This window comes from Nicrophorus vespilloides, unplaced genomic scaffold (genome assembly GCF_001412225.1).
Source record: "Nicrophorus vespilloides isolate i.1.1-1 unplaced genomic scaffold, Nicve_v1.0, whole genome shotgun sequence".
Classification (NCBI taxonomy): Eukaryota; Metazoa; Arthropoda; class Insecta; order Coleoptera; family Silphidae; genus Nicrophorus; species Nicrophorus vespilloides.
In genome coordinates this window covers 81,728-95,318 of record NW_017096545.1, presented here as the reverse complement: position 1 = coordinate 95,318, position 13,591 = coordinate 81,728, and the positions used below count along the sequence as shown (strand labels likewise).

General features: G+C 26.7%; 1 protein-coding gene across 1 annotated transcript in view; it reads right to left on the bottom strand.

Annotated features, from left to right (window-relative positions):
- Positions 1 to 6,012: 6,012 nt before the first annotated feature.
- Positions 6,013 to 13,591, bottom strand: part of LOC108557363 — a 31,892-nt gene continuing 24,313 nt past the window's right edge. Inside the window, exons 5-6 of the mRNA XM_017913848.1 lie at positions 9,270 to 9,333; positions 6,013 to 6,456 (exon numbers count right to left, since the gene is read on the bottom strand). Of these exons, the coding sequence (XP_017769337.1) occupies positions 6,368 to 6,456; positions 9,270 to 9,333 (153 nt within the window). The 3' untranslated portion in view covers positions 6,013 to 6,367. The remainder of the gene's footprint in view (positions 6,457 to 9,269; positions 9,334 to 13,591) is intronic.

Here is a 13,591-nt window from a genome sequence, read left to right as displayed (position 1 = left end):
TATTCTGTCTCCATGTAAACCCATGATTACCAACTACACATTTTTTTGCAATTGTAATTTGAATCATTATACAAATTGAATGCATGGCATTTGGTATACCTAACATATAACGAGGAGTTTTCGGTTTTGAAACAATGTGCATGATAACATGCACTAATTTATATTTTCCTGTAAAAAATGGTTTATTATATTGAAAACTCTCATTATTAGAGTAAATTATCTTATTTTATACATTATATAATGAAATTATACATTTACATTTCAATTGCTAAGATGTTTTCCATAATATTATTTACACTAATTACATAAACATTTACTTCCAATCTATCGTCAATAAAGCAAATTATCATATGTTCTTTGCTAGACCTTCGAATTGAAAAAAAAATATCTAAAAACAGTTTGTATAGGCAGAATTCCTAACGCAGAAATTACATAATTCTTTGAATATATCACGAAATATCAAACAAAATAGTCTTTCTTGAATTGTACATTACGTTAAATTTAAAATGAGTTGTTTTCAGTATTAAAATATTACAAATTCATTTATATATACCATTAAAAAATAATAACACAAGCCTATTCTCAAAAAATGTTGAAATATATATATCTTCGAATATCAACTAGAATTAAGCAAAAATATTAAGTATAAAAATTATATAAATACTTTCAGCAAGTAACGAATGTTATAATTATTTATGGTTCCAAATAGATACAATTATCCATTAATAAATATTGTCAAAAGGTATAAAGCATTTTTAATTACTATTTTAGATGACAGAAGATTCTAAGAAAGACTGTAATTATAATGTTTCCCAAGCACTTGTAAAAAGTAAATTTCAACACCAAGTTTAATAAAACAAAGCAATACTCCAATTTACAAAAGTTAAATTCATTAATAATATTTATATGCAACTTCTAATTATATTATTTTTAATATTTCAGATCATCTGGTGTCAGTATTTCGTTTGATTGTTGTTGGATACTGTCCAAAATTAATTGTGAAAAGAAGTACCACCGGGTTAGATTTGCAGTGGAACCTCGGTTTAAAAACATATTTTTTATTATTTGTATATCTTTGTTATATTCTACTTTGCAGCAATCCTAAGGGTTGAATTTGGCGAGATTCGACTCCGTTAAAAAATCAAATTACAGCAAACTACCTCGCATAGTCGACTTGAAATCGGGCAAATCGAGGTTCTTATAACGGAATTAAGAGGAACCACATAAAAAGGACAGTTTTGTATATGGTACACATAGATTTTATTTTTATTTTTCTAAATTAAAATTTAGTTTTTATCAACAATTTCAAAAATAAAAATTATTAACCAATAAAAACTGACAAAAATATTTCATTTTTAAATGGTAAAGTGACTTTTGGCCCACCCTGTACAAATAAACTGTGTATTCGGATTACATAATAGCAAATAAAGCAAAACACAACGGCATGTGTCATTTTTTTTTGCTACCTTGCTACAAGGCGGTGCAGGAATTACTTTTGCTGTTTGATTTAAAAATATGTGACATAAATGTTTTCGTCAAATATTTGCCGTGCTATCGATCAATCTTTTTCGGCGAAAAGAGGATTTTAGCCTTGTACAAATTGATTCTAATCTGCACGGATCATAAATCTCTGCATATATTCATTTTTAATTACACACCACGTGGAATTCTATTTGCAAATATTGCCCAAATAGGAAAAATACTGTATGTAAAGAATTAACTTGAAATACAAAAAAAATGTAATATTTGTTATTGCTTTTTATGTAACCTTATAAGATAATTTGTTATGTATGAGTTTTGTGATTGTTCCTGTATGATAATTCAAATACTAGTTATTTTTATTGTTTTTACATATGATTTAAAGCAGAGGTTCCCAAACATTTTTGTGTCGTAGACCCCTTGCCATGTTTTTCGGTTTTGGGTAGACCCCCCAATTACCAGATATTGATTTTTAGTAAATTTAGTAGTGAAGTTTAGTGTTAAAAACTTAAAGTAAAAAATGTTAAGTTTTATACATTTATTAATTGAATTTAAGTTCAAAATGTATTGCGACCACAAAACGAATGCCTACATCCTACAACTTACACAATTTTATAAACATATATAATATTTTTTTTACTTCATAGGTACTTTTATACATAATGTATATGTCTTTATCGGTGGCAATCGCAAGCCCGAAAACCGAAATCCCGTCTATAGAAATCCCAAGTGTATCGAAATCCCGACGTTCGAAATCCCGACTATATCAAAATCCCGACGTTCGAAATCCCGACTACCATAATCCCGACAACCGAAATCCCGTCTATCGAAATCCCGAGTGTATCGAAATCCCGACATTCAAAATCCCGACGTTCGAAATCCCGGCCTTTAGAAATCCCGACGTTCGAAATCCCGAGTGTATTGAAATCCCGAGTTTATCGAAATCCCGTCTATGGAAATCCAGAGTGTATTGAAATCCCGACGTTCGAAATCCCGAGTTTATCGACATCCCGATGTTCGAAATCCCAACGTTCGAAATCCCGACTATATCGAAATCCCGACAATCTAAAACTTAATAAGATTATTAATTGTTGTTATTTATTGTTAATAACATAAACTAATTTTATTATATAATATTTCTTATTCTTAAGTTTTATAATGAATAAATCAACAAAAAAAACAAAGTTGTCGGGCTTGCGATATAGACCAGTCTTTATATTATAAGATAGTATAATGTAAGTAAATAGGTACTATCAGTGTATGTTGAGATCCACTATAGTGGACCCCCATTTTCATTTCATGGACCCCCAATTTTTTTTTTCGCTGACATAGACCCATTGTAGGAATCACTGATTTAAAGTCATCGATTAGTGCGGCTTCAAACAGTACGGGATATTGTCGAAAACGATTATCCGAGGTATTTCTGTTATTCTTCTAAAGTAAATTTAGATCTGGACAAACATAAATTTATTAGAAATTATAAAAAATTTCAAAATATACTAACTAAAATGTGTATACTGTCTTTACGTTGAAGCGAATTTCATTCTGTATATTAATTTGTATATACATCGAACCCTTGAATAATACGGTTAATTGGATTAACAAATAGGATTACGTGTGTTTATAAATAAATAAACATAGACATTAAGTCAACAAGCTATAAAAACAAACTATATAAAGAAATATTATTTTAATGGTGTTTTCATATCTGTACAGTCTTACCTCGATTTACGAATAGGATGTAAATGGTATTATGGTTGTCGGGATTTTGATATTGTTGGGATAATGGTTGTCGGGATTTCGAATGTCGAGATTTTGATTGCCAACTATTCGAAACCTATGATTGAGTCATCTGGATTCATTTGATGATACAATCATTGGCCTTTAAGCATTTGTTAGTAATTTCCAAGACAATTGCTGATTTCGTTATATCAAAGCTTTGTTAACTGAGATATATAAATAAACACAGTCATGGAAACAATAAATTATAAAACAAAATGTATGTCAAATCAATATCTTGAAATGGTTTACTAATCATAAATCTAAATACAAAAAAAATCTATAGTTAATCAGACTGTAATAAATCTGGAATATTGCTGTACATTGTGTTAATTATATAAGCATACATTTAGCACAAATTTAGAAGTCCATCCAAATTATATGAGGTTTGTGAAAAACCAAAGTAGAAATCAGTACGGAAATGTGAATTATCCACACTTTCTACCAATTATTACACTGAATTCGTTTGTTCGGTATTATTCAAGTCATCTTTTGACCAAATGTTCTTGTCCTTGTTTTCTAATACTAAATTCAGTTTATATTTACTCTACTTATAAAATTATAGCTTCATCTTGAATATATTAAATTACATGAATTATTAATATTTGAATTAAATTAAAAAAAAAACATTAAACTCTGTTTTATTAAGGTAATAAAATTTCATAGTAATAAAATAATTCAAAATTAATATTTTGCATTATTTTTTAATATAAACCCTGACTTTATATTAATATTTATATTTTTTATTTGACCTAATTTTAAACATAGTTTTTCTGCATTAATATTTGTAATTTAATTATAAATTTCAATAAGTTTTAACCTAATAATATTCGCTATCAATGTCACATTTACCAGCAAATACCACGTGCGGTTTCGATGAGTACGGACTCACTACAGTCCGGTTAGAAATTTTAAAACAAACTAAATATTAATAAAATTAAAATAAATTCTAGAAAATTAGTAAAAAAAAATATCATAAATCGTCGTTTTTTTCATTATTCAAGTCAAGGCTCTTTTTACTGATTATTTAATGTGGTTTAAAAATCCTTAAATAGTCCGGATTCGAATAGTGCGTATTAATGAAACCGATTACACGTATTATTCGAGGTATTATTGTATACTTAAAGAAAACATAATTTCAGGCGAGACTAATAAAACCACTTTATTACGGTTATAAAATTGTTTATATTAATTCAAATGTTATATGAAATCGATATACAAATATTTTTGTTATTAAAAGTATCTGAGATAATAAATGAAATAGGATAACAAATATGAATTAAAAAAAAGTATAACTAAATGACAAAGCAATGATTTATTAAAAATGTTTTACATAATATATTCGTATTGAAATAATTGAATGCGTTTCTTAAACTTATTGATTATATTAAATTTCTTAATATTCACTTTTTACTAAAATTTTATTAGGATTTATTCATTTTAGTATCTTCTTTTTAACAAATTATAGAGACAATTTTGAGAGAAAACAAATTATCACAGTCAATTTTTAAGTCGATTTCTTTACGTAAAAAAAGTCATATAATAACATAATTGAAGTTAACACTAAATAGTATAGCTCAAGAACAGGGTGGGAAAACATCGACTGACTGATGTAAAATACATATAACTTTTGTGATTGTATTTTTGTGCGTACGGAAATATAATAAAATTATATAATTTTAACCAATTCTTGCACTGAGTATGTAGCAATTATAAATTTTCTTAAAATTATTTATAATCTACAATAAAAATAAACTCAAAATTTTAAAACATTCAGTTCAAGTTGGCCCACCCTGTATAAGACGTATTATTTATTTTTAAAAATTTTGGATCTAAAAACTTATGTATAAGTTTTTTAAATAGTATTATTATCTCACATAGTCTAAATAAATACATAAATAAATCGCACATAAAGAAACTTGATTGTATAAAGTGAAAAAGCACTAATCATTTATAAAGGGTATAACAAAATTAACTCAAAATTTTTACTAACCCTAACCTCTCAGCTGTCAAACTGTTTTTTTTTTTGGGGTTGCCAACACTTTATTGCATAAATAGCGGCAAATTCAAATCTTGCGTTAATTTTGGAACACCTTTCATATAAAAAAAAATATTTTTTTAGACATTATTATTATTTTGTGTATCCGGATTTATCCTATTTGAGGTATAGATTTTAATAATTTAATTATTGTTTAATATTGTTATTTTTTATTGTAATTTATATCGAGAATTTATTATTTCAATTAATGTAGTCAAATGAGTTTCGACCTTCCGTTCAACACAATAATCTGAAATGTTTGCTTTGTGCAAAGTTTGCATCCTGTAAGTAACAGCTAAGAACTTAATTAACTACATATTTAAAGTACATTAAAACCATGTCGGAGAACATCGGTCCGTGCAAATATTGCGGCTACTCACTTGTTTATCGTCTACGTGGAAACAAAACAAAAACTGCAAAAAAGGATAATTGAGCACAAAAAAAAAGAAAAACTTCTTCAAGACAATCTGTTTTGGAAAGTTTTCCCTTGTTGTGTTTCGCGAAGAACAAGCTTCGAGGCTGTGCGCAAATATTGACAAGCCGAGGCAATCATTAACAAGATCTTGCAGTCATCTCACAAGAGAAAAAAAAACTAACAATATTTGCTCGATGAATACAGGAAGTATTGGATTGTTTTCTTTATTATGTTTTTTATAATCGGGTTGTAGAGAGAATAACAGTGTTTTTTGTATTATTTATTCATTTATATTGGCTAATCTTAAAGAGGAACATTTTTAATGAACATTCATAGAATAAAGTGTGTATGCGTGTGTAGTATATTAAGAATCAACTTTTACATCTTTGCCATCTTTTTATTTGTTCTTATATATATTTTTTATATGGGCTTAAGAGTGAATTCAAAAGTTCTACGAAACAAGTATAATTATTAGAAAGCTCATTATCGCATAAATACAATTAACGTTACACAGCTATTTGGCATTTTACTTATATATATTATAATATTAGTAATGTAGGGAAGTGGGGAAATGTTCAAAAGGATTGGTATCTTAAGGTTTTACATAGGTTTGTCTTTACATTTAGAGGATATTTATTTTCATTGCTGTAGACTGTTTAAGAAGATATTACGTTGTCGGATTGGTATGGTGATTCATATCTGACATCGTTTTCTGGAGCCACCCTTTCGTATCCCCATTTAGTAGCTAGAACATACAAAAAAAATACAGATTTAGTTACATAACTTATAAATCGTATATATCATACGAATTTTTTTCAAACTATTTTATTTTGAGAAATAAATTTGACGTGAAAAAAAAATACAAATGTTATAAACAAAAAATATGAAAATGTCTTATAATAAAGATATCTTAAATTATTTAGGAAATTTCCAAGAGATAAGATAGTCACTATCCCTTTGAAACAGATTTTCAAAACATAATAAAAATAAATTGAAACCCATTTGTAATTTAATAATTTTAGAAAGGTACAAATATTTGTTGAAACGCAATTGAAATTGTATCAGGCAGAATCCAGAATTTTATAAAAAAAATCATGATTAACGTGAAAAAGTTTTAGGATTTAAAAATGTTATAAGAAATTTGAACTGATTGTAATTTAATCAGAATGTTATTGAGCTATCAATAATAGAAAATGTTGAAAATTTGGAGAAATTTTTATGTCATCATTATTGTAATATTTGTAAGGTTTTAAAAATATTAAATATCATTTAAAAGAGCTGAAATTATTGAAATTATGCAGAATATTAAAAAAAAAATACAAATTTAGAAAAATACAAATAAGTTTAATCATGATTATCAAGAAAAATGTAAATATTTGAAAATTAATTTAAATTTAATCATGAAAATATTCTATTTCTCAATTATCCAATAGTTATGTCTAATATTGGAAATCAAACTATTGAATTTTTGTATAATAGAAGAAATTTGAGATTGTATGTAATAATTTGTTAATTCTAAATCTGTAATAATTCATATCAGTTAACAAAATTATCCTATTTTAAGTTCATTTTCTATAGCGTAATTTGTAATTCTTTAATTATGTAATACTATAATTTCTATAAACGTTACAATTACTATTGCTATAGAATTATTGTAGAAAAAACTGCGTTTGTTAAGAATTTAATGAACTAATTCATAATAAATTAAATTCCTCACAAAATACATTCAAAGACATTAAGCGATAAATAAAATGAAAACCGAAAAAGTTAATTAACAAATAAATTTCAAGTATGGAAAACAAACGTTGATAAAGATTGTTGAAATAAAGATTATGTATGTTTAAAAGTTTATATAGCGTAATGTGTACTTCTATAATTATGTAATACTCTAATTTATATAAACGTCACAATTGCTATTACTATATAAATCTTAAAGGAAAAGAAAACTGTGTCTGTTAATAATTGAATGAACTAATTTGTAATAAATTAAATTACTCACAAAATACATTCAAATAAATTAAGCGATAAATAAAATGAAAACCGCAAAAGTTATTTAACAAATAAATCTCAAGTATGGCAACAAACGCTGATAAAGATCGTTAAAACAAAGATTATGTATATATAAAAGGCGACCGTAACGACATTGATCGTAAATACCAGATGTCTTAAGTCCCCCCAGTTTCGAATAAAGTAATTAAGATCTTTATTTCCACACATAAATAAGCCGATAATCCGGATGAATCAAATGCAAAAAAAAATGCACAGCGCGCACAAAAAATGTACCATTCACAACATTAGTCCGTGCGTATCCGAATCTTTTATATTATTCATGGAATATTATATAAGTTTCGAGACTGGATGCAAAAAAAAATGTATAATATGCACGTAATAATAAAATATAATACAGCGTTACCGAATCCCATTAGAGAATTACATAATTATTCCATTACGGGCAAAATGGCAGAAGTTTTGCAGAAGCACATTGAATGTCATGTATCCGATATTTTTTTTAACTTGGATTAAGTAAAGACACACGTATTATCCACTTTTTTATAGACTTATAATCATAACGAGTTTTCCCTTTGATGAATTTTGGATATTAGATTTTTTATCTTATTTTTTTTCAGTATTTACTTTACCTTTAGTGTTATTTTTTAACAAATAAGTTAAGTACAACCGAATTGTTCATTAATTAATTTATAAATTAAATATATCTGTTTTGAACAAAATATGTTGCTAATTTGGCTTAATTCCAGGTTAGTTCAATCTTAGATTTATACTCGTATAGTGCGATTAATCGATTCTGCCGCACAGTTTGAAATTGAACCGTATTAAAAGAGACAGAGATAATAATAAGTATTCTTTTAGTTTGTTTTGAAATATTCAAACCATATTATAGTTAATCCACACTGATCGAAGTAGCATTAGGAGAGGTATAGCTCTATGTATGCAATATCTTACAGATGTGCATTACTACCAGCATGGATTAGTTATTCACTATAAGCCGTATAACTTAATAGTAATGCAATGATCTAGTTTGACGTAAGTTTAAATTGGTGGTAGCTGCATTGAGATTTAGTATATTTTACATTGGGATTTCCCGGCTTTCATCTAATCCGCACGGGATTCATAATTACCGGGAATTCCCGTGCGCTTCTTCATTAGAACTAATCAAAATGAAAATGAAAATAAACGTGCACTAAATATAACCACGTGGAGATGGCATACAAAAGAAAGAAAACAAAATGAAAAAGGGTAAACTAAAACGCTTTGCATTTTATTTTCGTTGATGGGTAAATATCATACGGTTTTAGTGGCAAAGCACAGCTTGATCTCTGCAGACTGGTATTAATAATTAAACAGAGATGCTGATGATGTTGCTGATGAAGGGGATGTAGATTTGCTTGTCAGTCAACGCGTACACTTTGATCCCAGACCGCACAGATTAGAGACTGTGTTGCGGATTTTCAATTAGATTAATGTACAAACCGAGAATGAAATTATGAATCGGTATCAGGGATAGACTAGCTTTGGTTTTGGATTCGATAATGTTCTTACCTGGGTTCCAGTTCTGGAAGCTCTGCTGCAACGCCCTCTGGAGTATCGGAGAAACGTAAAGACGCTGAAACACAATAAACAAATTTAGTTACATAATTTACTTGCATAACATTTTTTAAAGGTATGTATAATATAACATTTATTTAATCGATAATAATGAAAAGAGTCTTGTAAATTATTTTATTTAAATGTATTTATTATATAACTTGTGTATTTACTTATAATAACTTATATAATCAATAAAATCAAACAAGTAGCACTTTTAATTTGATACTTAAATTAAATGTAAGATAAATCTGGGAAGAAAACAATACGTGTATCCCAAAGATTTAAAAAAAAGTGTCCTTGCTCAACTGCTTAGTTCATAATGTGTTTTTTTTTGCCGCAGTATAAACTTCAGTTTGAATCGATTTCAAAACAAATAAGAATGAAATGTAGTTTTATTCTCGGCATCAAATAATCCTCCAAGGAAAATAAAGTTCCAGAGCCGAAAAATTAGAAATGAGAGTTGTCATATTTGAGCCGAAAAGAAGACAGAACTAGGAGAAAATGGTTAAATCATAAATATATCATTCTATGTTTTTCTTTTAGCTTTGACTATTTTAATACATTTATAACTAAAGAAAGAACATTCTACTTAATTGTAAAGTTAATTGTATGTGAAAAATGGTTAATAGCCTAATTTTTATTATTGTATTCTTTTTTTTTGTATTTTTTGTTGCAATCTCACATAAATAAAAAATTATAACATAATTATTTATATTGGGTCGTAAATTTATTTTTTGTTTATTTAATATTTCTAGTAAGGTGATGATTCTTATTTGATTTGCCTTTTTTGAAATTATTTTGAAAACTTGAAAATATTATATTTGAAAAGTAACAAATTATATTTTGTTTGTAATTTCGGAATTCGTAATGTAAAAACTGTTCATTCATTGTAGAACGTAGAATTATTTCAAATTAAATGAAATTTTATTTTGAGTAAGAAATGTTTAAAAGCTATTAATTTATATATACTTGTGATATAAAAAGTACTACTATTATGAGAAATATAACTACTTGTTGCACATAAAGTACTTAATTTCCTCCACTCAATCGATTGGAGAAAGATAAATCATTATAGATAATAATTTTGTAATAATTATTTCTAAAAAAATACTTGTATTTGTGTAAATAAACGTAATTAATTATATAAAATACCATAGTTTTTAGTATAATGTTATATGTCAAGTAGGTATCACAAGTACTTGTCGAAGTTATCAATCATATTAGTTAAATTTATTTGTATTCTCTTATGATTATGTAAATACGTTATATGTTTTGCTTTTATAGAATTATTTAGAATTATTTCAAATTAAATGAAATTTAATTTCGAGTAAGAAATGTTTAAAAGCTATTAATTTATATATACTTGTGAAATAAAAAGTATTATGAGAAATATAACTACTTGTTGCATAGAAAATACTTATATTTATACCTATTTGGCAAACACTAATTCAACTTTTAACCGCGAGACACGTTTCAAGACTTTCTCAAACATAGAATACGTTTTTTTACTATAATAATTTGATAACAAATCTTCATTTTGGAGTAATAATCAACTATTCAGTATGGAACTACTAACTGAATAATTCAAATCCTTAAGACGTAATGACAAAATTGTAAGAATTGTACACGAAAACTAATCGGTTTAGAGACATTTCGTGTTTATTTTTCTGCTGAGGCAATTTCAGAGGCTAATTAAAACAGTGCGTGAAGGACTGAAAAGAGAAAAATTACGTAACGGTCGGGGGAGGGGGGTCGAGAGAAAACGCTGGAGTGTAATTATACCGAAGTGGTGAAATAACCGACGACAGAAAGGGGACGACGATGATGATGATGAGGCTGAAGTATAAATTACGTTTCCGGTTTCCACGGCACGAAATTAAGAGGCGGCGCAATGAGAAAATAAAAACGAAATATAGAAAGACTACAAAGATGAAAAACCCAAAGCAAAAATTACATACAAATAAATAAAACATTAAAAGGCGATGCAGTAATTGGATTTTTATTTTAATTCGTTTGGATATTAGATCCGTAATTAAGAAACTTTATTTTCCTTTTCCATCAAAAAAAAAATGAATTGACGGGATACAAAAAAAATTAAGGGAAAACACCTTTACTTTACTGTCGTTCCATTGGGGGTTGACCCATCAAATGCAGCGATGCGTGTAATCGCTCAATATGGAATCCTTTTATTAACCATAATTTACTTTTTCAATCGCTCGAGGATTACCGATATATTTGCTTTTTATTGAGCAACAAAATCTTGAGGGATGGATATTTCGTTATTATCCTCAATTCGGTTTCAAATATCAATTTCCTCGTAATGAAAACTTCTTATTGTTTGTCTCCGCGGTGCTCAATGGCAGTTTTTGTCATGGTTCAACGGTTATTCGTAAAAAAAATTACTACTCTTTTGTATATTGAAGACTTGTATTAATTTATGAGGATTTATATAAGCTATATTGTTTTGAGGGATTATTGAGACATAAATTCATTGGTAATCTAGAGTTTAATGCAACTATTTATAGTTGAAATTTAATAACCGAGATACGTTATGTTAGATAATAATAAAATTGCACCAACGCTCACTAGTTTATTTAATCTTTAAGTACGTAGTTACCATCAACCCTAATTTATTTTATTTTTTATTGATATATTTTTTAGAAAAAATATATTGTAATCGAAAATATCATAAGTTTTTGTTAAAACTATAAAAACTTATATTTTTTTCAATGATTATATTTAATGAAATTTTATCGAACTTCTAATACAAATAAATATGAAAATGTTAATTATTTTTCTGTTTAATTAAATTATAATCATTTATTTTTATTAATTAATTTGAGAATTCGTTATATAATCAAATTTACTAAAATGAAGAAAATAAATCTCTCTGACCAAATTATCCCTTGTTGTTTAAATAAAAATAGAATTGAAATTTTAAATTAAACGAATAAAAAGTGGATGTTATATTAAAATTCATAAGTTTTAGGATAAAGAAAACTCTTTGCGTTGACATAGTCACATTTGTTACATTTTTTTTATTTCCTTTTTTTTTTCTTAATGTTTTCCATTTTCATCTAATTTTAAAAAGGTTGCTAATGTAAAAAATATTCAAATGAACCTTCTGAAGTCTTTCTATAAAAATATTATATTATTTATGCAAATAAAGTTTCACAAATAACATTTTATTGATATATTCGTTCTTGATTATTTTTGAATAAACAGTAAATACACATCACATCTTAGATTATTTATAATAATATTTTTGTTACTACTATAAGCTAATAATTTCCCCATAGTTAATTAAAAAAAATGTAGTTCTATCTATGAATCTTATTGATTTTGATTTATTGCTTTTTCACTTTTTTTAATAATTAGATTTGTTGAAATGACTGTTGTTTTAATGCTTTTTCGTTAAGTTAAATATAAATATAAAGATAAATTATTACTTTTCCCTTCATCATTTTACTATGATTTTTTTATTAGGTAACAACTTATTTAAAAAATGATTATTTCTTATCATTTAATTAAGTAATTAACTTATATTAACATAGTAATTCCGTTCCTCGGCATTTAAGTGGATATTACTTCATATATTAGTATTTCACATAGAGATAATTTTATAACATTGATATGAATGTAAAAATTAGTATAGAAAACTGTTCGATTTAACACGTTTTTCATGAAGAGTAGAACAAACTTAAAGGACGATGATTTCATGAAAGGATAAAGAAAAGAAAACCTAATTTAAAGCGAACTTGTTTTTAAAAAGTATGACGTATGCTCTATGTATATTAATTTATGATTTGTACAAACAAAATATAAAGATTAAGGATATAAGTTCGATTATAGAAATTTGGAGGACATAAAAATAATAGTGAATTATCATTAGCTTTAAGGAAGAAAGATATAATAATTTCTTTCTTACTTTCTATTTTTCAATAATAGAATTTAATTTTAAATTGATTTCACTAATAGAATCTGTTTAAAAAAAATAGTATAAGGAATGCGCTTGTTGTCGCTATTCAAGGGAATCGAGTGAAATTAGATTCAATTAACAACGCTAAATTATATTTTTTTTTCAATTGATTTTTCGTTTCTCTCGCGCTGTGCAATAGGAAGAGAGGTGAAATGCGTTTCCGAAAGCTGCGAGAGTGAAAACGAAAATCGTATTAAAAATCCTTTAATAATAGGCGATTTCCTGAGCGCCCGAGTATAAGTGTGTATGTGTGGGTCGACCTAATCGAGAAGTGCACTCATCTGCGAAGATCAAT